Source organism: Euprymna scolopes, chromosome 46, assembly GCF_053919585.1.
Source record: "Euprymna scolopes isolate OS-2025 chromosome 46, ASM5391958v1, whole genome shotgun sequence".
NCBI lineage: Eukaryota > Metazoa > Mollusca > Cephalopoda > Sepiida > Sepiolidae > Euprymna > Euprymna scolopes.
Window position 1 is genome coordinate 12,566,598 of NC_136527.1, and position 26,786 is coordinate 12,593,383.

At 35.4% G+C, this 26,786-nt stretch overlaps 1 protein-coding gene across 2 annotated transcripts in view; it reads left to right on the forward strand.

The window, feature by feature from the left end:
* LOC145271211 (ubiquitin carboxyl-terminal hydrolase 48-like) overlaps nucleotides 1-26,786 on the forward strand; it is a 203,116-nt gene that overhangs the window by 81,871 nt on the left and 94,459 nt on the right. For both annotated transcript variants that reach the window (XM_080126775.1, XM_080126774.1), the window contains exons 12-17: nucleotides 698-898; nucleotides 3,088-3,201; nucleotides 7,830-7,954; nucleotides 11,077-11,152; nucleotides 21,003-21,114; nucleotides 25,088-25,136. In XM_080126775.1, the coding sequence (XP_079982901.1) occupies nucleotides 698-898; nucleotides 3,088-3,201; nucleotides 7,830-7,954; nucleotides 11,077-11,152; nucleotides 21,003-21,114; nucleotides 25,088-25,136 (677 nt within the window). The remainder of the gene's footprint in view (nucleotides 1-697; nucleotides 899-3,087; nucleotides 3,202-7,829; nucleotides 7,955-11,076; nucleotides 11,153-21,002; nucleotides 21,115-25,087; nucleotides 25,137-26,786) is intronic.

Below are 26,786 nucleotides of genomic sequence, written 5' to 3' on the forward strand. Positions count from 1 at the left end.
TTAAGTGATCAAGATTTTTTCTTTTTAAGTGATCACATTTTTTTAAGTGATCACATTTTTTTAAGTGATCACATTTTTTTCTTTTTAAGTGATCACATTTTTTTTTATTGAAGTGATCAAGGGTATCACCTACAAGGTTTCATAACTGGTTTTGGACTCTGACCTCATAACTGTCCTCAACCGTTCTCAATTGTAAAATTAACTATAAATATATCTCGGGTCCTTTTGTTTGCTACACCTGGACTAGCAATCTCATTCAGCTTCTTTTGTCTTCCTAGGTGAATAACTTCCTCACTATTGTTCTGCTGATAAACACATTTCTTATACCTTTGTTCATCTGATAAGCTTATTGATCCCCTGACAAAGGGACTGGACCTAGTAATTCACTTCCTTTCGTTTGTTTGCACTTTTCTCAATAACCACACCTTGGATTTAAAAAAATTTTTTGCACAAACGTTAGTCATGGTGAAAGTAAATTTTTACATTCGTGGAGGGAGATCCCAGATGCTTGGCTTGTTTTTGCTTGTCTTTGCTTGTCTTTTGTCATACTTTTTATTTTTCTCCCCTGCTCCTTATGCGGGGTGGGTGGGGGGGCAATAATATTGCAAAAGTATTTTCATTTTAATATGATTTCGAAAACATTGCTTTTTGATTCAAAATTTAAAAATTTCATTTTTTCCCTCCTTTTTATGTACAGGTGTTGAATTGTCGTTACCAGTCGTCTATGATTTGAGCGCTGTCCTTATCCACCGCGGCATTAGTGCCTACAGTGGGCACTACATTGCTCACATCAAGGATCGTAGTACGCAGGCCTGGTACAAGTTTAATGATGAAGAAATTGAAAAGATGCAGGGACGTAATTTGCATCTTGGCAACGAGGATGAAGTCCATTTACAAGGTAAGTAAGAAGTCGGTCAGCCGTGTTTCTGTCCTCGATGATGGAAGATTTCTGTGTTTCCCTTGGATTTCAGATTTTAGTATATGGTAGACATAATCGAAGCTTCAACTTGAAAGAAAAAAAGCTAAGATGTGCTCTGATTAACTTATGTTGGATACCTAGGTCGTGTGTACGGAGATATTATTTTGATAAAAGCGTACGCTTGGTGACATATGTAAGAAACAAAATAATTACTCAAGGTCATTTGAGTAATGGAGAAACAACAATCTTGCTCAATTGTCAAAAAAGAAAAAAGTTAAAAGTATGATTTTTGGAAGGTCATTTTCAGCAAAAGGTTACACAGGTGTAATCAGAATCAAATCAATCCAGTGAAATGACGATGGACGAATAAAACCCCCAATTTATATATACACTAGCAGTTCCGCCCGGCTTTGCTCGGGCCCTATGTACTGTTCATACCTTTACGTGCCTATGTATATATTAAAAGTGTGAATATGTACGGTGATGCCTTTTTATATAATAGTCTCCCTTAACTACCATAGAGATAAGTTGGTAGAGACCGCAAACGTCAATTTTTTTTTTTTAACTTTGATTCCAATTTTGATCCCTTAGCATTTATTGTTTTGGGCTCAAATAGAATTATAAAGTTAAATCCCTGTCCAAGTAATCTATATCTACAATTGCAAGTGTTTAGACCCAAAATTGGCGGAGGAGTTTGGTAGAGTTTGGTGAAATGGTGAAGGAATTAATGTTTTTGACCAATTTTTTATATTTGTCGTCCGAGAGGTTGAGCTTGAAAATTATACCAATCTCGTGAAAATCCGTCGCCTCTGTTGAAAGTTTTTCTGACATATACAAACACACACACTAACACACATTTTGGCTTATATATATATATATATATATATAGCGGATATCTCAAACGAACCAATGAGAGGGCGAGAGATAGGTGTACCGCCTTATAAAATTTGCGTTCATTTCTTTTTTTTTTTTTAATAATAAATAGACACTGTTTTGTTAGACTAAAATAAGTTCACAAACTGAAACTACTAAACAAAAAATTCTTCTTTCTGTAATAATAAAGAGTAATGTTTATCTATTTGTAAATATATATATATATATCCGTTCTGTCACACAACACTCTGTCCAATGAATAATAGAAGTGAGAACGTACATCTATTTCCATAATGAGACATATATATATATATTATAAATTGGTCAAAAACATTAATTCCTTCACCATTTCACCGAACTCTACCAAACTCCTCCGCCAATTTTCGGTCTAAACACTTGCAATTGTAGATATAGATTACTTGGACAGGGATCTAACTTTATAATTCTATTTGAACCCAAAACAATAATGAGACATATATATATATATATATATATATATATATATATATATATATATTTATATCTATATAAAAGCCAAGTACGTCCAAGGATGGAATACTGTTGCCATATCTGGTAAAAACAGCCTATCCTGCCTATCCTGCCTTGACAGAGTACAAAATAGACTTTGTGGCTTAGTGGGGGATGCCCTTTTCTCTACCCTGCAACCTCTCTCCCACAGAAGAGACGTTGCGAGCCTATCCTTGTTTTATCGTTATTTCCATGGCAGGTGCTCGTCTGAACTCTAATCTCTGGTCCCCCTCGCCAATCTTTCACGAAAAACACCCGTCTAGCTGAATCCACTGTGAAAAATTTCCCCCACTCTATATCTGTGCCTAAATCAAAACGCGAATTCCATGAACAATGCTTCTTTCTTAGAACTGCACACCTGTGGAACTCTGTTCCGTCTGCCTGCTTCCCTCCGGACTACAACTTGGATGTCTTCAAGTCCAATGTTAACAAATTCCTAATGAATCGCCCCCTTAATTAAACACTTCATCAAATCTCCACACTAACGTAATGTACTTGCAATAACCCTTATCCCTGAGTGGCTTCCGGGCCTTGGTAAGTGGTGATCACTGTGTAAAAAATATATATATATATATATATATATATATATATAAAAAATAAAAATTACAATTCAATTTACTAAAATGATCCAAGATGGTAAAATTAAAGTATATATATATATTCGCACACACACACACACACACACTTTGGCTTTTATATATAGATATAGATGATTGGAAAAAAAAAATTTTTAATTAAAAGTAAAAACACCTTTTCTTTTTTAACAGGTGGAAGTAGTTCAACGTCGAAAAACAAAGCCCCGAAATCAACAAAAGGTTTCCATTCTTCTAAAAATGCATACATGTTGGTCTACACGAAAAGGAAATTGGCAGAAAATACAAGTGAGTCACTTCCTGTTATGTTGAATTTCTTAGTCTTTTTTATATATTTTATTTTTTACTTGCCTCGGTACTCGGCGTTGCCAGGGTGTTGAGAGGTGGTATAGTAAGGCTATTGAGACCCCCCCCCCCCCCCCCAAAAAAAAACGCCCAACTTTTCTTCAATCAAAATAGCTGCAAGTGCCCGTGTGAGTGCAAAAAAAAAAAAAAAAAAAATTTGCCGCAGTAGCTGTAACGCGAAAGAGAAAAAGAAAATGAAAAAAAAAAAGCAAATGCGTTGGCCATCTCGCCCATGGCGCACTTATGTCACGGGCCTGCGAAATAATGTGTTTTAAACATACGTTGAGATCGATAGGCGTGAATGACTTGCAAAAATGTTGATGCAAAAAGTGAACCAGTTAACAGTCAAAGAATTAATGTGTTTGGCCAATGTTTGGATATTTGTCATCCGAGAGATTGCTCTTTCTAACGATACTGATTTTATCAGTGTTCGTTGCGTGTGTCAAAAGTTGTTGACAGACATACAAACACACACACACACACACACACACACACTAAAACACATTTTGCCTTTTATATATTAGACTAGCGCGGGGTACCCGGCGTTGCTCGGGTGTTTGGAGGTGTGTGTGAAAACTCCGAGGGTGAGGTGGGGGGGGGGGAGGTTAAAAAAAACAAGTAAGTATGAGGATCGAACCTGAACCTTTGAGGCAAAGTTGTAAATTAAAGTGTGAAAAAAAAAAAAACTGACGTTAACCATTGCCTCGCCGCGATATGCTAACGGAAACACGTTTGAATTTATTTAATTACTTGGATTTGGCAGGTGCACGTTTTAATGAGTTAATGAGGTCAAGTTTGACTGTGGGATTTCATTTACTGCTGAACGCTTTTTTTTTCCCCCCCAAGATGTTATAGGAAAAAGACTAACCCACATGCGGCGAGCGACAAATGTTGAATATTTATCTTCCCGAAATCGAGCAAATTAAATAGACAGGCGAGCTTCGTTGTTAACTGTGAGATATTACGATTTATATGTGATATAAAAAGTTTTAAAAAGTTGTGAAGCGAGCGACCGCTTCTCTGAAAAAAGCCTTTTGTAGACATACAGAAAAAGCGAACACACATACAAACATTTTCGCTTTTATATTTATAGACTAGGAGGGGTGCCCGGCGTTTCCTGGGTGTTTGTGTGTGTGTGGAGGGGAAAAGAACATGAAACAAAGAAATAAAAGGCAAGTAGGCTCGAACCCGTGAAGCGATATGAAAGGGGCAAATATAGTGAAAGAAAACGTGAGATTTACTGCTATGCTAAAAGGTGATAGGGATGTGAAAAGCGTTCAAATTTATCGGTTAAAAAGTTGACATGCAGAAAGTGAAAGTTTAGTGAACGAGTTCATGCTGCTAGCCAGTTAAGCATACAGCTTTCCGCCGTCCGTATTTCTTTCTCCACAAAAAGGGAGTGTCCAAATGAATAGCAATTGTCTGATATGAGGGGTTTTCTCCACATTGATCAAAGCTAATTGCTTTCTGGATGTCCCTGGCGGGAAAGCCAAGGAACTGCCTTTGTTTCGATTAGTTTCGCTTTATTTATACGAAAAAGCCAAACAAACATGCGTCAGAAGGGGATAGCATGAATTTTGTAAAAGTTGCTTAAATAAAAGATATAGACGAATCTCCGTTCGCAAATCGTAGATATTACAATCTAGAGAGTATATAAAGATTTCTAAAATATAGTAACCCCCTTCCCCTCCATGCCCCTTGAACCCCTGCGAAAAAAAACAAAAGCCTTTGCTGGACATATAGAAACGCAAGCGGCCATTTTATCTGGTGGAAAATAAGCATTTAAAAACGAAGGTGTTTTCTAGGTCAAATCTCATGCTAGCAGCAGGAGCAGAGAAAACGAATTCACAGAGCGAATTTTGTTGCAAGATAAAACGTGGCTGAAATAAAAGAAATTTATAATGTCTTTTCAGAAGTGTTAGATATTATCATCTGTGTCGCATATAAAAAGTTATAAGAATGAGCGAGCAAGCCGAGAAGCAGCAGGAAAAAAGCCTTTGTTGGATATACAGAAAAAACAAATTTTCGCTTTTATATTTATAGATAGACTAGTGGGGGTACCCGACGTTGCTTGGGTGTTTAGAGGTGGATGTGTGTTGGCAGGGTAAATCATATACAAAAAATGCACCCGCACACGCATACACATACACACATTTTGGTTTTTATATAGAGACGGGCTGAAATAGCAAGAATCGTGTAAAAGTCGCTGTAAATAAATCTAGCCGCGACGCGCATTCGGAATTTGTACATATTATGATCTACAGGGTATATAAGAAGTTCTAAGTGGTAGTAACCTCCCCCCCCTGGAAAAAACCTTTTTTAGACATACAAATACTCTCATGCGCGTTTTGCCTTTTATATATATATATATATATATTAAGTAATGTGATTGATAATTTAAAATTTAAAAATCAAATTATAATTAAATTAAAATTAAAAATCAGTTTCATAAAAAGGAACAACAACAAAATCAATTATCTGTACGATCGTTTCGGAAAACAGTGTTTTTATTGTGGTAGACATCAAGTTACGGACAATAATTATTACATATAGTTTTTTAATAAACAAGGTTTCCTCGTCAGCAAATATTGTGAAGAGTTTTTATTAAATTTAAAAGACACCATAAATAAACCTAGCATTAAAAGTAAGGCAGATGTATCTGAAAAAAATTGAAATAAAAGGTCTGGATTTAAAATTTATAAGAAAATTAATATGGGTTAGAGATAAAAAAGAAATAGAGTAAAATATAAATTTGAATTTAAATTATAAATTTGCTTTAAGTACAACATTACAAATATATACATGCACATATATGAAAAAATAGACACATACATACATATACATAGATATACAGGTATATACATAAAAATATAGGTACAAAAATTTACCTTTTAATTTTTCGCCTTTTGAAATCAGGAACTATGGTTAAAATACTCATATAGATGTTTGCTATAGCTTTTCACCTTATTGAATGATGAATTTTAAAAAAGGGGACGCCTGTGCAATAAATTATTTCCGTTAGCGTACTTTTGATTTAAAGACGCCACGGTTTATATTTCGAATGTTGTTTGTATAATTACATAATGCAAGGGGGGATAATTAGTCATATTTTCTTTAATAAAAGGGCGCAAGGGGGATAATTAGTCTAACTTAATTTATTAAAAAAAAAAAAATTGTAATCTATTTTTACTAATAAGTAATTTTTAATGATTTAAGGTGGTTTATATTTATTAAATTTAAACCAACGTTTATGACTGCATGTGAATATTAGTTCCTGTCTTGAATTTAATAGGGTGGTTGCATTAAAAAAAGTAAAAAAATTATCAAACTTTTATATATATATATATATATATATATATATATATATATATATATATATATATATATATATAATGATTTAGAACTCATTCCATTTGTGATTTTTTCCAAGGAATTCTGTCTTTTGGACCATTTGGAACTGACCTGTTGGATTGGAAGTTTTTAATTCTACCGTGTTTGGATTTTACCCTTCTTGTATTTTTTACCCTTAACCGGACTATCCATTCATGTGAAATCTTTTTATCATTTTTCTTTTACCTCCTATTCCCCTTATGGATGGAGAGAGAGAGAGAGAGAGAGAAAGAGGGGGGGAGAAGAGACCAGGAGAAGGATAGGGGAATAAAGAAAGAGATGGGTGGGGGGAGATTAGAAGAAAGAAAAGGGAAAGGAAAACAGAGTGAGGTGATTAGTTCTGGACAGACCGATATATATATATATATATATATATATATATATATATATATATATAGATAGATAGATAGATAGATAAAAGTTTGATAATTTTTTTTACTTTTGCACTTTGACTATTTCTTTCTTTTTTCCTATCTTTTTCTTTCAGGTTTTTTCTTCTTTTCTTTGATTTTTTTTCCTTTTTAATTTCCGTATTTCTCTTCCTTTCTTTCTCTTTTTTTTCTTTTTCCTTTTTCTTTTTCATTTTTTTTTTTATTTTGAAAACGAGAAAGAAAGAGAAAAAGAAAGAAAAAATCTTTTCTTTTTTCCTTTTTTCCTTTTTTCTTTTTTCTTTTTTCTTTTTTTTTTCTTTTTTTCTTTTTCCTTTTTTCTTTTTCCTTTTTTCTTTTTTCTTTTTTTCTGTTTCCTTTTTTCTTTTTCCTTTTTTCTTTTTCCTTTTTTCTTTTTCCTTTTTTTTCTTTTTCCTTTTTTTCTTTTTCCTTTTTCCTTTTTTTCTTTTTTCTTTCTTTTTTCTTTTTTTTCTTTTTTCTTTTTTCTTTTTCTTTTTCTCTTTGTTCTTTCTTTTTTCCTTTTTTCGTTTTTCTTTTTTTCTTCCATTTCTTTCTTGTTTCCTCTTTTTCTTATTTCCTCTCTTTCTCTTTTTCCTTTATCTCTTTTTCATTTTCTTTCTTTTTATTTCTCTTTTCCTTTCTCTTTTTCTTTCTTTCTCTTTTCCTCTTTTTCCATTTTGCTTTTTACATTACAAAATCATCAATCTTGTAATTTCTTGTTTTTTAACAACGTCTAAAAACCCCAAAACAGTTTTTATCCCCCCTCCCCTTCTCTCTTCTGTTATTTCTCAGTTGCTGATGACCAACCGTGTGAAAATGCTTGGAAAGAAGACATCATTCCTCCGCACGTCCGGGAGTATGTTTCCATGGATAACAAACGCTTTGAAAATTGGATTCAAGAACTTGTTAATATGAGGGTAGGTTTCTATATTTATTTATTCGTTTATTTCTATTTTTATCTATTTACTGGCATTTCAGCCTGGCGTTGCCCGGGTGTTTGGAGGTGTATGTTGAGCAAACAAAAAAAACAAAACAAAGCTGTCAATTTTTTTAACTTTGACCCTTATTATGACCCCTTAACATTTATTGTTTTGGGCTTAAATCAAGTTATTAAGTTAGATGCATGTCCGAGGAACCTATATCTAAAATTTAAAGTCTTTAGACTTCAAATTGGCGGAGGAGTTTTGTAGAGTTCTCAAGATCAAATTATTGAACTTTGATCCTTTAACAGCCAAATTTCTGGCCGAAAACTGATCACTTCGATTTTCCCAAATCTCAGTACCCTGTATATCAAATTTCGAGCCTGTAGACTAAAAATTGACAGAGTTATTGCGTAGGGAAATATACACACAGACACATTCACATTTATATATATATATATATATCATTTTCATCATGGGCAATGTCGATACCCTCACAACAATTTAAAAAATAAAAGAACAGATAAAAATATGTAAATGAAATCGCTCAAAAAAAAAAAAACAAACAAAAAAAAAAAACAAAGTACGTGACACGCATGTGAATTGATTAAAAATAAACTAAGATGAATGGACCAAATGTATAACGATTTCTTTTTCAATTTTGACCCCTTAAAAACTTAAAAACTATTTTAACTGCTCATAAAAGAACAGCCCATAAAAAATCCAGTCATCTGAGACCCCTAGCGCTGCTCTGTAACTTTTAGTTTCGGAAGAGATGGAGTTTGAAAATATGGAGACCAACAAACAGACAGACAGACAGACATGTAACTGTTTATATATTTGACTAGCGAGGGGTACCCAGCGTTACCCGGGTGTTTTTCGGGGTATGTGAAAAAAAACAGGTGCCCATGAAAAAAAAACGAAGCCTTCACGACGCGCAGTTGGAAAATAGTAAAGTGTTAAAAAAAAAAAAAACAGGTGCTCGTTTTTGATTGACGTGATGGCGATAGGTATTCAGCAGTTAGCATTTTGTGTGGGACAGTTTTGAATGAGGTGAATAAATCGGTTTGTTTGTTTTTAAAAACCCGCTCCCTGTTTATTAGGAGGAGCGAAATGAAAGCTACAGTCTGATATGACGAAGTCGACATTGAACAAACGTTACTTAGCTCTCTTGAGACAACTGGCTTTCGGCCAGTGATTAGAGTCGAGTTTCGCTTTTTTTTATACCGAAAACCGAATGTAACGCGTGCTGATGCGGGAAATGTGGAATAATTAACGTTTGAAAGTCAATAAAATTAAATAGACAGGCGAGCTCCGTGGGTAACTCTGAGATATTACAATTTATAGATGATATAAAAAGTTTTAAGAAGTTGTGAAGCGAGCAAGCGCTTCTCTGAAAGAAGCCTTTTGTGGACATCGAGGAAAAGCGTACATACATACATACATACATTTTCGCTTTTATATATATAGATTTATAAAGAACTAGCGAGGGGTACCCGGCGTTGCCCGGGTGTTTGGATGGAGGTGTGTGTGGAAACTCCGGGGTGGGGGTTAAAAAAAAAAAAAAGTAAGTATGAGGATCGAACCCGAACCGTTGAGGCAAATTGTAAATTAAAGTGTGAAAAAAAAAAAAAAACGTGCGACGTTAATGATTGCTCCACCGCGAGATGCTAACACGTTTGAATTTATTAAATTACTTGGATTTGGCAGGTGCCCGTTTTTATGAGTTAATGAGGTCAAGTTTGACTGCGGGATAGTATTTTCCCAAGATGTTACAGGAAAAAGACTAACCCACATGCGGCGACCGACAAATGTTGAATATTTATCTTCCTGAAGTCGAGCAAATTTAATAGACAGGCAAGCTTCGTTGTTAACTGTGAGATATTATGATTTATATGTGATATAAAAAGTTGTGAACCGACCGACCGCTTCTCTGAAAAAAGCCTTTTGTAGACATACAGAAAAAGCGAACACACATACAAACATTTTCGCTTTTATATTTATAGATTGGGATCAGTAATTGTATTGAAATCGGGAATGGAGCTAGTGGGACAAGATATCTCAATATTCCTTAAGAATCTTTCACTTAGCGATACAAGCACCAAAATTGGCACAAATAACGTTCCGAACGTATATTTTAAGATAAGAACGTTAGCCATCAGAAAATTAAAGATGGCTGCCAGTTTTTCAAGATGGCTGCCAGTTTTCAAGATGGCTGCAGAAGCAAACCTGACAAATTTCAATTTCTGTGTTTCAGCAATCTGCCCCACTAAGTACCGAATCGGTAATTGCATCGAAATCGGGAAAAAATATTGGAATCATCCCATCATTAAGATTACATTTAGAAGTTTGAAAAGAATCGGAATCTGTAATTTTTAGTTTGGTGCAAAAATAATGTCTACTAGGCCACCATTCGCCCATGCATGGAGTATTGTTGGCACATCTGGACTGGTGCATCTACCACTAGTCTCTCCCTCTTTGATAGGTTCCAAAAAAGAGTTGTCAATCTAATCGGTCCCACTTTATCAACTAAGCTCCAACCCCTGTCCCATCACCGCAATGTTGCATCACTGTGCCTGTTTTACAAATATTTTAATGGAATGCATTCTGATGAACTCGTTTCACTTGTGCCCCCTCGACATACATATCCCCCGACAAACCCGCTTAGCAATAAGATCTCACCCCCCTCATTGTTGTTGTCCCTAAATGCCAGAAAGTTTTGTATTCTAATAGTTTCTTCCCTCGAACAGCTAGACTTTGGAATTCCCTCCCTGCTGCCTGCTTCCCTGGCTGTACTTATATGCAGAAGTTTAAATGTAACGTAAACAAATATCTTGTTAATCTTTCCTAGACATGGCCCCAAATGGTAGCCCCTTACGTCCAAGTGGCGATATGCTTTGTAAGGGGTGAACATGAGTTTAAAAAAAAAAAAAAATTGTTTTTTGATGTTCAACTTCATGTCAAAAAACATTTTTGCACCAACCTAATATTTCAAAATTGGGAGGGGTTATCGAAATCGCCCTATCACTAATATCTATGTATTTTGACAATCATTCATTTGTTATTAAAACAGGTTTCGTTGAATGAAATAAGATTTTCTTGTGTTTTCTTTATTCCAGGACCAAAGTGTAGAAAGTGGCCGTGAACGACAAGTAGAAATCAGATATGTTTATTATTCACTTGTGCCTAAAGGAAGTACGTATACTTTGATATTTTTTGTTTTTTGTGGAAATATCTCCGGACAAGGTATGAAGCCACTTGCTGTAAGGAGCTAATCTATACTCCTATAAATTTGGAATCTTTTTGCGTATTGATATTCATATTAAAAACCCTTGGTACTTATGTATTTTTGGTATCGCGCTGAAATAATGTTATTATTTGAAAAGCCATTCTTAACATGGGGAGGGTGTTTGGTAATTATTCTGTGCTCTCACCTAACAATTTAATCTATATATATATATAAAAGCGAAAATGTATGTATGTATGTTCGCTTTTTGTGTATGTCTGAGAAAGGCTTTTTTCCGGCGGATTCTCGAGGCCGTCGCTCAATTGTAAAACTTTTTATATCACGTCTAAATGATAATATCTACGACTTAACAACGTTGGTTGCCTCTCTATTTAATTTGCCCGACTTTGAAATGTTAAATATCTGACATTTTCGGATCGGTGTGTATAGATTCGCCTTTTTTGTATAAGAGAAGCGAAACTGGATTTGAACCGGATGTAAACGTCACCGTCAACTATCCCACAGTAAAACAATTTGACCTTTCGGTTCTTCTTTATCCCCCCCCCCCCAAAACGCACACACCTACATACAAGCACCCGGGCAACGCCGGGTATCCCCTGCTAGTAATAAATAAGCCACGCGCATGCGTAGTCCCCCTCTGGTGCTGCATGTGAGATGACGCCACAAAAAATAGTGAAGAAATGATGAATGTGAGATGTGTGAAGGGCCAACGTTGCCTTCACATTTTTTTTTTTTTTCAAGTTTCAGAAAAATCTAATGGATGGAGCAAAAGTTATGGTGTAAAAAGTTTTTTTTTTTTTTTTTTTTTTTTTTGCAATTTTGTAATCCCTTTTGAGCTCCTGGGAACGCCAATGCCCAGTAAAAAATGGACAAATGGTGCAGTTTCACACCTTAAGACATGTATATTCAAATTCAGCACTATGGAAAACCACTATATAGACATATATATCAAGTTTTTGAGTAATATGAAAAAAGAGCTCCAAAAGGCATCGTTTTTTAGCCCTAAAAGTCCCAGAGAGAAGCGAACCAGAATTTTGTCAGGGTCATCTATACTGAATTAATATTAAGAACAATGGCCTCCACATTTTGGACAAGTTTCAGGAAAATCTAATGAATGGATCAAAAGTTATGGGGCAAAAAGTGTCATTTTGGGCCATTTTGGGTCATTCTTGACCTCGTTTGTAAATTAAAAGCGGTGCAGTTTCAGGCCTTAACACATGTATATTTGAGTTGACCACAGTGAAAAACCACTATAAAGTCAGACTTATCAAGTTTTTGAGAAATATGAAAAAAGAGACACAAAAAGGGGTGTTTTTAGCACTAAAAGTCCCCGGACACACAAACCAGAATTTTGTCAGGGTCACCCACACTGAATTTATATCAAGAATAATGGCCTCCATATTTTGGCCAAGTTTCAGAAAAATCTAATGGATAAATCAAAGTTATGGGGCAAAATGTGTCATTTTTTGGGGGGCATTTTTGACCTCTTTTGAGCTCCTGAGGACGCAACGGGAATTTTCACAAAAAATTTTTTTTTTACACTGCACATCTATTTAATGAAATACAATTTGTGGCAAAATTTCAGGAAAAACTAATGGACGGTAATAGTCCGGACGCATAGGAGCACGGACGCCACTGAAAACACACGCAGGTCTGACTCTGATAAAGCGGGGGACCAAAAAAGATATTGTGAGACTTGAATTGAACCTGAAAGCAATAAAAAAATAGTGCGGTACCAAAAATACATTCTCCCCATGTTAAGAACGGCTTTCAGAATAAACACCCCTAAACTATCCATGTTAAAAATTGTGGAGGTAGACCTGATGTGAAAATTTATCTTTTGTTTTTTTAATAAATTGTTAGTTGAAAGCACAGAATAGTGACAAAACACCATCCCCTCCCCTTGGTAAGAATAGCAAAAAAAAAAAAATAAAATGAAAATAATAATAATGGTTTTCTTTTATTTAAAAAGAAAATACGACTTTGTTTTACAGGGTGAGTCGCGGCAAATGGATGTTTTTAAGGAAAACAAAACTCTGCGAATGGTATCTTAAAAGACTACCTTCCTCACTCCCTATCCCTTGTGCAAGGAGAGCAAGGAGCATTCTAAAAACATCTGTTTGCTGTGACTCACCCTGTGTATGGGTCATGCAATTGCATTCATCTGCAAAAGATCTAGCTAATTTGCATATTCTTTTAAACATTCATTTTAATTAATTCCCTATTAGTTTTTTTCGGTTTTCTTATGAGATTATGATCTTTAGTTAACAATACAGTGTAATTATATTCATGCAGATATTCTACATGATTTATACTTGCATAATATTTGAGTAAAACAATTATAGTAAACACAAACCTCTTTCTATATTTATGTATGCGTATATATTTTTGTTTAAAAAATTTTGTCTACCAAACTCCTCTCTCAGTTTTTGGTGTACAGACACTAAACTTGATATATAGGGTATTTGAACCCATGCAAAACTTTATATTTGGGTTTTAGCTGGGGAAAATCAGTGCAAAAGTATAAAAATTAAAAAATGGAATTTGCCAGGTGAAAAATGAACAACAGCATTATGAATATATATGCGTAACGTAATAGCTATTGGTTCATGTATAAATTTTTAGCTTTTACACAAACATGTCTTCATAGGTCAGCATTAAGATTGAAGTAAAAAGTAAACCGTAAGCTAAACGTTTTCGTTTCGATTCTCGGTGGTGGCACACAGGTTATTGATATATTGGGTCCAATATAATCTCATCTGTCTGTTTAAATGTATGTATGCTTGTATGTCTACCTAAAAATTTCGACAGAGGCAGCGGATTTTCACAAGATCTGTATCGTTTTGAAGCTCGACCCTTCGGACGACAAATATTGAAAAATTGGCTAAAAACATTAATTCCTTCAACTGGGCACTTATCTACATTTCAACGATATTTTTGAAAGTCATCCCCTCTTTTCTGTTGACTAGCCTTAATTTAAACCCTCGCCACTTCTGGTTTGGCGATGGACGCAACAGCAAAGATTTTACTTTTTTTTTTTTTAACATGTTTTTTTCCCCCTTCGCGGTACAAGTACAACCACTTTTTTATTTATTTTTTCTCAACACACACCTCCAAACACCCGGGTAACGCCAGGCCCCCAGGCCAGTATAATAATAAATACGAAATCTGCATTAATCGAAATATCATATTTAAGCGTTTCTTACTACTGGGCAATGCCGAGCGGCCTGCTAGTATGTATATATATATATATATATATATATATATATATATATATATATATATATATATATATATAAATAAATCACTTTAAGATCAAAAACAATCCAGAGTGCTCCAGATGTATAAAAAGACAGAGACAGTTTTCTTTTTTATAGAAATAGCTCCAGACAAGGCATGAAGCCACTTGAAGTAAAACGCTAAAAACAAATACTACTCCCAGATCAAAAACTGACAAATACTAACCCAATGCTTCCACAATGGGTCTATTGTACGAGGGGCGTGCAATAAGTAATGCCCCTGACCCACTTCCCATAGAAGTAGAGCAACGAAACTTGGCACAATTATTAGTCTTTCTCTACATAGGAACCACCCAGAGTTATGCATTTCTCCCATCGTTTGATGCAGCTCTGGAGACCGTTTTTGTAGAACACTCCAGGTTGGTCCTCCAACCACGACGTGACTTCGGAAATCAAGGCTGCATCATCTGGGAAATGCTTTCCTTTCAAAAACAACTTCATGGTTGGGAAGAGGTGAAAGTCAGAGGGTGCAAAGTCAGGAGAGTAGGGAGGATGGGGTAGGATTTCATAACAACATGCCTGTGCTTCTGATCCGGCGACATGCGAGTTGTGGACCGGAGCATTGTCCTGCAGGAGGAGAGTACCTTTGCTGATTTTGCCCCGCCTCTTGATTTTGATAGCTTCCCTTAATTTCCTCAAAAGTGAAGCATAATAGGCTCCTATAATTGTGGTACCCTTTGCCAGGAAATCTGTCATCACTACTCCGTCCTGGTCCCAGAAGACTGAGCATGACCTTGCAAGCGGAGGGCTACACCCTTGCCTTCTTTGGAGGTGGTGAGTCCAAGTGCTTCCACTGCATTGACTGGGCTTTGGTCTCTGAATCATAGTGATGGACCCAGGTTTCATCCTGTGTAATCAGTCTGGTGAAAAACTTTGACTCATCTTCTTGGCACATCTCCAATTTCATCCTCGAGCACTCGACGCGTTCTCACTTCTGGAATGGTGTGAGCAACCTTGCAATCCATCTGGCAGACACCTTATGCATAAATGATAGTTTCCACAGACCCTGTACTAATCTTGACATCTTGGGCTATTTGGCGAATAGTAATACGTCAATCTTCCAAAATGGCAGCCTCAATTTGACGGACAGATGCCTCATCAATGGCAGAAGGGGGCGACCAGGTCTGGGAGCTGTTTCCACAAACTTCCGGCCATGTTTGAATTCACGATGCCAGCGTTTTACAAGGTCATATGATGGGGCATTATCATCATAAGTTTCTTTCATTTCATCAAAAGTCTCCTGTGGTGTGCGTCCTTTCAAATACAAAAACCGGATCACTGCTTGACATTCAACAGGCTCCATTTTACTCCTGACTCAGTTCAAACACCTGTAAAACAGAAAACACAATTAGTTCAGAGCTGTAATTTGCCACATAACCTGTAGAGATATAAATCATTGCACATGCAAAATTTCAGCTAGATCAGACAACTGGAAGTGGGTCAAGGGCATTACTTATCGCACGCCCCTCGTACTATTAAGATTGTAGATCTTGCTGGCTTGTCACCATGCGCACTGTATCATGCAATTCTCTACCTATATAAAAGCCAGGTACGGCCAATGATGGAGTACTGTTACCACATCTGGGCACAAGCTGTTAGAAGCAGGTTATCCTGCCTTGACAGAGTACAAAATAGACTTCGTGGCTTAGTGCGGGATGTCCTTTTCTCTTCCCTGCAACCTCTTTCTCACAGAAGAGACATTGAGAGCCTGTCTCTGCTTTATCGTTATTTTCATGGCAAGTACTGGTTTGAGCGTCAATCTATGGTCCCCCCTCGCCAAACTTTCACGAAAACACTCGTCTAGCCAAAACCACTATTAATAATTTCCCACACTCTTTATCTGTTCCTAAACCTAAACGTAGATTCCATGAACAGAACTGCACATCTGTGGAAATCTCTTCCGTTTACTTGCTTTCCAACTGACTACAATTTGATTATCTTCAAGTCCAATGTAAACAAGTTCTTGATGAACCGTCCCCCTAAGTAATCCAATTTACAAAATTTCCACTACTTATGATTATTACGCTATGATCACATTGACTAATGTAGACCCATTAATCCTTATCCTCGAGTGGCCTCCGGGTCTTGATAAAAAAAATGGTGGAGGATAGATAAGTAATAAAGAGAGAAAGGAAAGAGAGAAGAAGAGGGGAATGAGAGAGATAGAGACAGAAAATGGTTAAAGATGAAGAGAAAGAACGAATAGTTATTATCAAGATATATATGATATACTAGTGGGGGTACTCGGCGTTGCCTGGGTTTTTAGAGGCGTGTGTGTGTGGGGGGGGTGAGGGGTAAATTTTGTTGTGCTTTGTATTATCCCGACAAGTCTCCCCTTAAAGAATTGATTTTGCTCTCTTTCTTTAACTCTCCCATTTTTATATATATATATATATATATATATATATATATATATGAACAAATGATTAATAAAACATGTTAAAAGACATCTTGAAAAAGAGTTAAAAAACATATTTAATTTTAAAAAAGGAAGCACAAGATAAGTGGATAATCCTTAATCCGCGGAGTTGCGAAGAAATACTCTCCTTCTCATCAGAGGGCAGGAATTAGCAAAATGCAGGATCGGATTTTGCATATAAAAGTATTTAATGAAACTACAAGTAATCAAAGATCTTACTTAGTTAAAAAAAGGGTGAGGTAAGGGGAACAGGAGGCAAAAGAAAAATAATAAAAAGATTTCACATGAATGGATAGTCCGGTGAAGGGTAAAAATCCAAAAATGGTAAAATCCAAAACGGTCAAATTTAAAATTTCAATCCAATGGGTAAATTCCAAATGGTCCAAAATAATCCAAAAGGCAGAGTTCCTTGGAAAAAAGCGCAAATCAAATATTTATATACATATATATATATATTTATATATGGCTATTATCTCTGTCTGTATTTCCATATTTTCAAACCGAATTATGCATATATATATATATATATAAAACTCAAATGACTTTGTAACGATGTATGTAACCCACTTTCTGCTTTACGACATCCGGTTACGCATACGCGCATGACCAGCTCACTGAAATATTAACATTATTATTTCGAAATTATTATTTAACATAGGAAGAGTGGGGTTTAAAATAAGTTAAACGTAATACAGAAATGAACAATGTAAAAAAAAAAAAAAAAAAAAAAAAAAAAAAAAAAGCAGATATATCAAAATTTGAATTTCACTATAAGTATTATGGTATCTGTTCAGTGCACATTTACCTATAAGTATGGCCAACCATTTATAATTCAGAAACTGTAAATTGTTTTTTCAAAAATAACAATTATAATAAACAGAACGACTCATAGAAATCTATCTATATTCTTTTTTCATTTTAATTTACTTTCAAAGAAATGTTTCTGTTATGTCAAAAAAAAATATTTTCTTTACGTCACAAGTGTCACGCTCATACACGAATTCCATAGCTAATATAACATATTGACCCAACGGGTCAAAGGTAGTCTAGTATATGTATATATACATACATATATATATATAACAATGGATTTTACATGATGTAGAAATAAGGTATTCGTGTGTAAACGTACGTCTATGCGTTCTCTGCACACGTGATTGTTCGCTTGTTGAGCTGGTTCATAGTTATTGCTTGATTCTAACACCAGTCAGTGTCAATTTGATCGCTGTCAATGTTGCAATAGAAGAATTCTTCCTTCAAAAAAGTTTTCAGTCTGCTTTGAAAACAATGATTCAAGTCTATGACCCCTCCCCCAATACTTTTTTGACACACAATTTTAACAAAACAAAACAAATTTAAAAGCAAACCTAAGGTCAAACATCCCGCCACTACTTTTAGTATGAAAAAAACAATATTGTACAGGTGGAACGATAAAATTATCACCCTAGAAAAGACAACATGGTTCCATTTCCGTTTGATAAAAACAGCTTTTCTTTTTTTGTTGCAGACCATCCACTAGTTGGCCAGTCGTGTACAAATCCCAATAGCGATAGTCGTCTTCTATCATGTCTGAAAGTAACACAATGTTCACCGAGCGAGATCGGAGATGCGCCGCTGTACAACTCATGCTCTCTACCAATTGTCAGCCCCCTCAAAATGCAAATATGTACAGTTCAACACGTGAAGGCATAGATCAACGCATTGGCTGACCCTTTGGAAGGGGTGGAACGGAGCCCAAGGCTGAGGACACTACTAGGAAGACTTGGATCAAGGAATTTAACAAAAACGTTCAGACACTCATTAATGAAACTCCCCAGGGGCCTATTCAGCAGATTGTCAGAGATTTAGGTATTTCACACACAATTATGTACGTCGCAATCACGTTGACACACCGAACTCTAAAATCCATACACAATTAGGAATTGACCTCTTTACTTAATCCAGGGGGTTAAATTGTTCTCGTTCCAACAGCTATGACTGAGTAGATTCGTTTGGTTTGATTTACGACATGTCAATCTTCTATGAGTTATTTGTTGTCAAACACAATTTTATAAGGAGGATAATTCTTTTTATATTTGCAGAATATTTGATTTCAGAATACACTTCCTTCAAATTACATTACTCTTTGGCATTGGTAATCTTTTTTGTTCTCAACACGATTTACTTTCAGTTACTGTCTTCTAGTCTCCATTTGAGAAAAATAAAAAAAAATGAAATAAAATTTTGATTTTTTTTTTTAAAAATTAGATTGAATTATAGTTAAGTATGCATCTATATTCTAGAGCGTGATATGACTAGCTGATTGATCCCGCCAGGCCTCTATGCTCTCCAGTCTAACCGAAGGTAAGGGTTGAAGTAGAAGAATAGCTAAGCCAGATCACCGAAGTTAAGCAATGTTGAGCCTGGCCAGTACCAGACGAGTTACCATTTGGGAAGGCTAGGCGCTGTATGTACCTTCTGGGAAGGTTGAGCGTGGGGCCAGCACCCTCACCCTGTGAAAAGAACTCCTCGCTGCAAAAGCATCTACAAAAGTTGTAGATGGCTTATGCCCCTCCCCCAGGGGCTCAAGGGCTACCAATGAGACACACAACTATAAATGCATGTGTGAAGGAGGAATTGAAGTGTAGGTCCTACAGGCACTAAACAAGCCAGATCTTAACTAAGAAGATAAAGAACCTCTAGCTAATCAAGTCCGTCAGGTTGCTTAACAAACTGAAGCATCCCAAGAAGCTAAACCTGCTCTGGTTCTTTTCAGACAAAAAAACTTCTGCCAGGACCAGGTGCACAACAGCCAAAACTATTGTTGGATCGCAATGAATAACAGACGTGCCAAGGGCAATGGTTATGGCTTTTGGTGTGGTTTCAAGTGAGGACCACATCATGTCACCTCACATCTTTGAAGTCGGCTTGAAAGTCAACACCAAAGTGTACTTGGATGTGCTGAAGAGTCGGGGATCCCCCTAGTGCAATCAAGTGGCCGCTGGCAGACCCTTGATGTGGCCGTAGGACTTAACGCTGGCCCACATCAAAGTTCAAAGAGGCTCAGGCTTGGCTTCAGAAGCAGTGCTACAACTTTGTATCCTTCTCTCACTGCCCCCCTCCTCCCCTGACCTGAACCCACTGGACTACTTCGTTTAGTCATACGTCGAGAACATCACCAACATGACTTCCTGCAATACTAAAGCAAACCTGGTCGCCGTCATCCGCCAAGTATTCGCCAAGATCCCGTCGGTGCTTACGAAAAAGGCATGCTCCTAGTTCTGGACCTGTATCGAGGTGATGATTGAGGCTGAATGTGGCTACATTGAATAGATATCAGCTCTACTACATAATCAAGTTACCCGAATTGATTTTTTTTAATAAAAGTTTTTAAATAAAGTTGTAGTGTTTTCTTTCGGGCGATACTTTCATCGTTCCAAAGCCAGCCTGATCGCCGCCATCCGCCAAGTATTTGCCAAGCTCCTGCCGTTGTAGTGTTGTTTTCTTAAGGCTACAATTTTATTGTTTCACCATGTAGATGACACCCTTTCCTATACCCCCCTTCATTACGTATTTTTTAATTAGAATAAGGAAAATATAAAACATTATAATAAATTGGTTCTTATCCAAAATTTATCCTATATTAAAAAACAAAAATAAGGAAAAATTTGTATGATGTATATATATACCCATGACAAAACAAAAATATCATGTTCCGAAAATTATGTAAAATTATCAAGTAGCTTTATTTTTTAAACAAGATCAAATTTTATGTGTAAGAGAGGAGCGACTGTATTAAGTCGCCCTCTTGAAGATAATCTCAAGAAACAAGGGAGATTTGTTGTAATGCCTATGAATTCCCATTAATTGCTTAAAAATGGTTTTCTTTATAAAAATAAAAGTACTTGAGCAATTTACATGATTTTTGGAATATGATATTTTTGTTTTGTCACAGATACGTATGTCATACAGATGTTTTGTATGTTAATATAAGGGGGGAATTCTGGACAAGAACCCTAAAGTTTCTTATGTTGAATTCAATTCTTGCATATATTGATTGTGTTTTGACGTTTGCATATATTTGTGTTGGAATATTTTCAGATTGTATAGATGTCTTAGAATGGTTAAGTTTGGATTGGTTGTCGCGTTGGCTTACGGATCCCCTTAAAGCTCAGTCCATTAACCATGAAAGTTTTTTGTGCCCACACAGCAGGTATGGTTATGCGTTTTATTTACCTTTTTAGTGTGTTCGTCATGTTTTAGCTTAATAAAGAAAAAAAGTGTGTAAAATATGCTGAAAAATTACATTTACAATAGCTACCGTATGCACATTTGAACTAAACTCAAACATATCTGAAGAGGGGAAATTTTCCCCGAAATATCATATAATATGGAATTTACATCTGATCGTACTGACGCAAAAAGAAATATATATATATATATATATATATATATATATATATATATATAGACTTGTATGTAATATACTGAGTTTGTGTAATCCAGTAAAATTTCATATACCAATAAGTTTTAAGCCAAAGAGAGATGACTTAAACTGTAAGCTACAAAATTATCATATTTCATAATTGAGCATTCATATACTGTGGAAGCAAAATCAAGACGTCAAAAAAGGTGTTGATGGCAACAAAAAGTGTATTTCATTTTACGTTACAATGAAATTGTCGACTGGGCATGGAAACAATTGTAACGTAAAATGAAATACACTTTTTGTTGCCATCAACACCTTTTTTGAATGTCTTGATTCTGCTTACACAGTGTATATATATATATATATATATATATATATAATTAAATATGAATTATTCTTTTATACCTATAGACACTAGTGTTTCATACTTATGCAATCATCAGTGTAGGATGATAATTCCTGCTGGTCGGGAAATTCAAACCCAGCCAAGAAGTCATCTTCAACTCCAAATGCCACAAGAAGGAAAGGAATTTGCATAAATGCTAATTGACTGCCCCTTAGTTTAAACTTCCCAGACAGTTCCCAACCGTTAAGTATTCGTATAGGGGAGCTTGAGACACAGCATAATCACGTTGACACAAGTTCCTGTTAGACCACCAAAGTTAAGCAAGAAAGTCAAACATATTTGAGGACGGGAAATTTTTCCCAAAATATCATACAATACAGAATTTACATCTGACCATACTGACGCAAAAAGAAAATTATATGTAATATATATATATATATATATATATATATATATATATATATATATATATATATATATATATATATATATATAATTCTTTTATACATACAAACACTGTTTCATGCTTACGCAATCATCAGTGTAGAATGATAATTCCTGCTGGTCGGGAAATTCAAACCCAGCCAAGAAGTCATCTTCAACTCCAAATGCCACAAGAAGGAAAGGAATTTGCATAAATGCTAATTGACTGCCCCTTAGTTTAAACTTCCCAGACAGTGCCCAACCATTAAGTATTCGTATAGGGGAGCTTGAAACACAGCATAATCACGTTGACACAAGTTCATGTTAGATCACCAAAGTTAAGCAAGGATTAGCCTGCTAAAGTCAAACATATCTAAGGAGGGGAAATTTTCCCCGAAATATCATACAATACCGAATTTACATCTGACTGTACTGACCCAAAAAGTAATATATATATATATATAATTCTTTTATACTTATAGACACTAGTGTTTCATACTTATGCAATCATCAGTGTAGGATGACAATTCCTGCCAATCGTGAAATTCAAATCCAGCCAAGAAGTCATCTTCAATTCCAATTGCCACAAAAAGGAAGGGAATTAAGAACTAATAAACGCTCAATTTGTGTTCAAATGACAGGAAGCCGTGAACATTGCTTAAACACTAGTTGACTGCTCCCTTATGCTTTGCAGACAATGCTCATCCTTAAGTATTCTAAAAGCATCGTGAGACAGCATGATCATGTTGACACAAATTCCTATTAGACCACCAAAATTAAGCAAGGTTGAGCCTTGTCCGTATTAAAATGGGTGTCGATTTGGGAATTCCATGTGCATTCCACTTATCTCGGCATTGTTACCAGTTGTCGTGGATTTCTTCTTGCCACTGGACCCAAACAGTGGCGATTCAGGAGAGTTATGGTTGAGGACTGCACAGCCCTTGCCTCATAATTACATGCACAACTACCGTTATAGGGTTCTCCATTGTCTTAACATATGAGGGTCCTATTTTTTAATTTTTTTTTTTTAAACTCAAAAAGTTGAAGAGCTCCGAAAATGGAAGTGGTACCAATAAAATGACGTTTGTGCTCCAGAATCGGATATTTTTAATTCTACATAGTCACTATCATTCTCAAATGCACTTTTTCCAGGAATTTAATGACGCATATCTGTTTTTGACGGATGACATGCACATCCATGATGTGTTGGTTTCCAAGCGTTTCACACCGTCAATATCTTCAACAGAGTAATGAAACTTTCAGGTCATGAATTCATTAATTCAGTCATTATAACAATACGATTTGCAATCCAATCCGATTAATAAATTATAGGTTGGTGGGTCAATCTCTAAAACCCTTGTAGGAGTTTGTGATATTTTCGTTATATGGACGTCCAGTGCAAATGCAGACCCCCACAATACCATCTTTGGACGGAACAGTACAAATTAATCCAAACTAGAAGACCAAGAAAGTTTAAGTTTCACGTTTAACACAACTATGGCATCAGATGAAATTTTAAAAATTACTTTTTTTGGTCCCCTGACAAAATGAGGGTGGACCTGTAAATTCGTCCTTGTCCGTTCGTCCTTTTCTCACTAACTGTGCCTTGGGATTTTTTGAAATTTTGCAAAAACATTAAACATGATATGAGTAAAAAAGTTACAACGGATTTTCTGGGAAAACTCTGGTTGCCCCCCTAGGGGTGCCTTTTGGGTTAAAATGGCTAAAATTGACACTTTTGTGCTTATTAAAAAAATTGATGCCTTGGATTTTTATAAAACTTTCTGAAAAGTTGTAACTAACTGATTTCTATATAATTTTGTTTGTCTATACTTCGCGATAACTCTTGGGTGTGCCCCAGGGACTCTGTTAGGGCTAATAAAAACACTTCATTTTTTTTTTTTTTTTTTTTTTTTTTGACTATTTTACCATATTTGTCCAAAATTTTCTGCAAAATTTTAGCAGATTTAAAATTTAAATATGTTAAGGCCTTGGGGGCTAAATGGGCGTGAAGGGCAAATGATGGACTTAGTCATTTTTTTTTATGCGCTCACGGGGGACCATGCATGCTTCACTTGTTTTTTCATTTTTCGTGATTGAATGATCCGATCTTTTAAAAAGGGAACGTGCATATGAACATGAAATTTCTATAGATTCTTGCCCGGCATCCCCCGAAAACCGGAGAAGAAAATCTGTATGATGTATGTACATATGATGAAACGAAAATATCATACACCAAAAATCAAGTAAATTGATCAAGTACTTTTATATTTAAATGGGAAAATCAAATTTTATGAGTATTTGAAGAGAGAGTTGTCTCGCCAGCCATTTTGAAAAAAATATATATATAAAAAAAACAAAGGGAGATAACTCAACAATAATTCATACTTAGTAGATTTATTTCTGTAATGCCTATGAATTCCCATTAATTACTTAAAAATGAACTTCTTTATAAAATAAAACTACCTGATCAATTTATGTGATTTTTGAAATATGAGATTTTCATTCTGTTCCGGGTAAATTCACCCCTCTATTAAAAAACAAAAATGAAGAAAATTTTCATTCTGTTTTATGAGTATTTGAAGAGAGAGTTATCTCGCCAGCCATTTTGAAAAAAAAAATATCAAAAAAACAAAGGGAGATAACTCAACAATAATTCATATTTAGTAGATTTATTTCTGTAATGCCTATGAATTCCCATTAATCACTTAAAAATGAACTTCTTTATAAAATAAAACTACCTGATCAATTTATGTGATTTTTGAAATATGAAATTTTCATTCTGTTCCACGTACTTTGATCTTACAGTTTTTTTTTTTTTGTTTTTTAATAGAGGGGTGAAGTTTAGACCCCCCCCACGTCTTTTTTTGTTATAGTGTCAAAAATTTAAAGTTTTACAAAATATAAGAAAATTTATCCATTTGCCTTGAATGATTATTTTCTTTGTGTTTTTATTTGATTTTTTTGTTTTTTTTCTTTTTCTTTCAGACTCAACCCAAACAAAGTGTCTAAATTAAAATTTGTCAACAGCGAAGGTGTAAGTATATGTGATATCAGTCTATTCCTCTTTTTGAGGTAGTTGTGAGTTCTCCTCTTTTTAGTTAGTAGAGTAATAATATTATGGAGTTGGTGGATGTGTGTGTATGTTAGCTAGTATTGTATTAGGTTGGTGCAAAAACAATATCGTTTTCTCACATGTTACTTTTATATATGACTAGCATAGATGCCCAGCATTGCCCGGGTCTTTGGTGTGTGTTGAGCAAAAAAAAAAAAAAAAAGTGGTAGTAGGAAGGCAGGCTCGAACCCGTACCGTGAAGGAGGAAAAAAAGTGACGTCTTTGCTGTTATGACCATCGTCAAACCGGAAGTGACGTAGGTTTAAATTAAGGCTAGTCAATCGAAAATATCGGCGAAAAAAGCGACCCCTCCCTGTAAAAAAGTGTCCAGCTGAGGGTGAAGAAATTAATGTTTTTAGCCAATTTTTCGGTATTTGTTGAACATTGGCCTCTTAACAGTCAAATTTCTGGCCGAAAACGATTAGAAATATTTTCCCAAATCTCAATACCCTGTATATCAAATTTTGAGTCTGTAGACTTAAAATTGACATATTGCGTAAGGAAATGTACACACACGCACACACATTCACTTTTATAGATACTAGCATTTCAGTCTGGCGTTGCGCGGGTGTTTGGAGGTGTATGTTGAGCAAAAATAATAATAAATAAAAAAAGTGGTAGTAGGAAGGCAGGCTCGAACCCGTACCACGAAGGAGGAAAAGAACGGGGTAAAAAAACCTGACGTCTTTGCTGTTACAACCATCGCCAAACCGGAAATGACTTATGTTTAAATTAAGGCTAGACAATCAGAAGGAAAGGATGATTTTAAAAAATATTGGCGAAAAAAGCACCCCTCACCCCCTGTAGAAAACTGCCCAGTTGAAGGTGAAGATATTAATGTTTTTAGCCAATTTTTCGATATTTGTCGTCTGAAAGGTCGAACTTCAAAACGATACTGATCTTGATAAAATCCGTTGCCTCTATCGAAAGTTTTAGGCAGACATGCAAACATACATAAATACATTTATATATTGGTAACTAAAATTTTTTGACCCAAACCAATTAAAAAGCTTGCCCTATCTCTGAATACCCTTTATGTAAAATTTCAAATGTTTAGACCAGAAATTGTCTGAGTAATTTGGTAGAGACTGCAGAGGTCAAATTTTTTTTAATTAAGACCCCTATTATGATCCCTTAACATTTATTGTTTGGGGCTCAAATCAAGTTATTAAGTTAGATCCATGTCCAAGGAACCTATATCTAAAATTTCAATTCTTTAGACCCAAAATTATCGGAGGAGTTTGATAGAGTTCTCAAAAGTCAAATCGTTGAACTTTGGCCCCTTAACAGCCAAATTTCTGTCCGAAAACGGATTAGAAAGATTTTCCCAAATCTCAGTACCCTGTATATCAAATTTCGAGTCTGTAGACTTAAAATTGACATATTGCGTAGGGAAATGTACACAGACAGACAGACACTTTCACTTTTATAGATATAGATTTCTGAATTAATTCATTGATATATATAGTCATGTTATGTATCATTTTGAAGCACGTTTTTTGCTCCATCGAATCGTTACCGTTCTAAATCTCTTCATTCATTTTTTTGCAGACGTTTCGACAGCATAGGCAA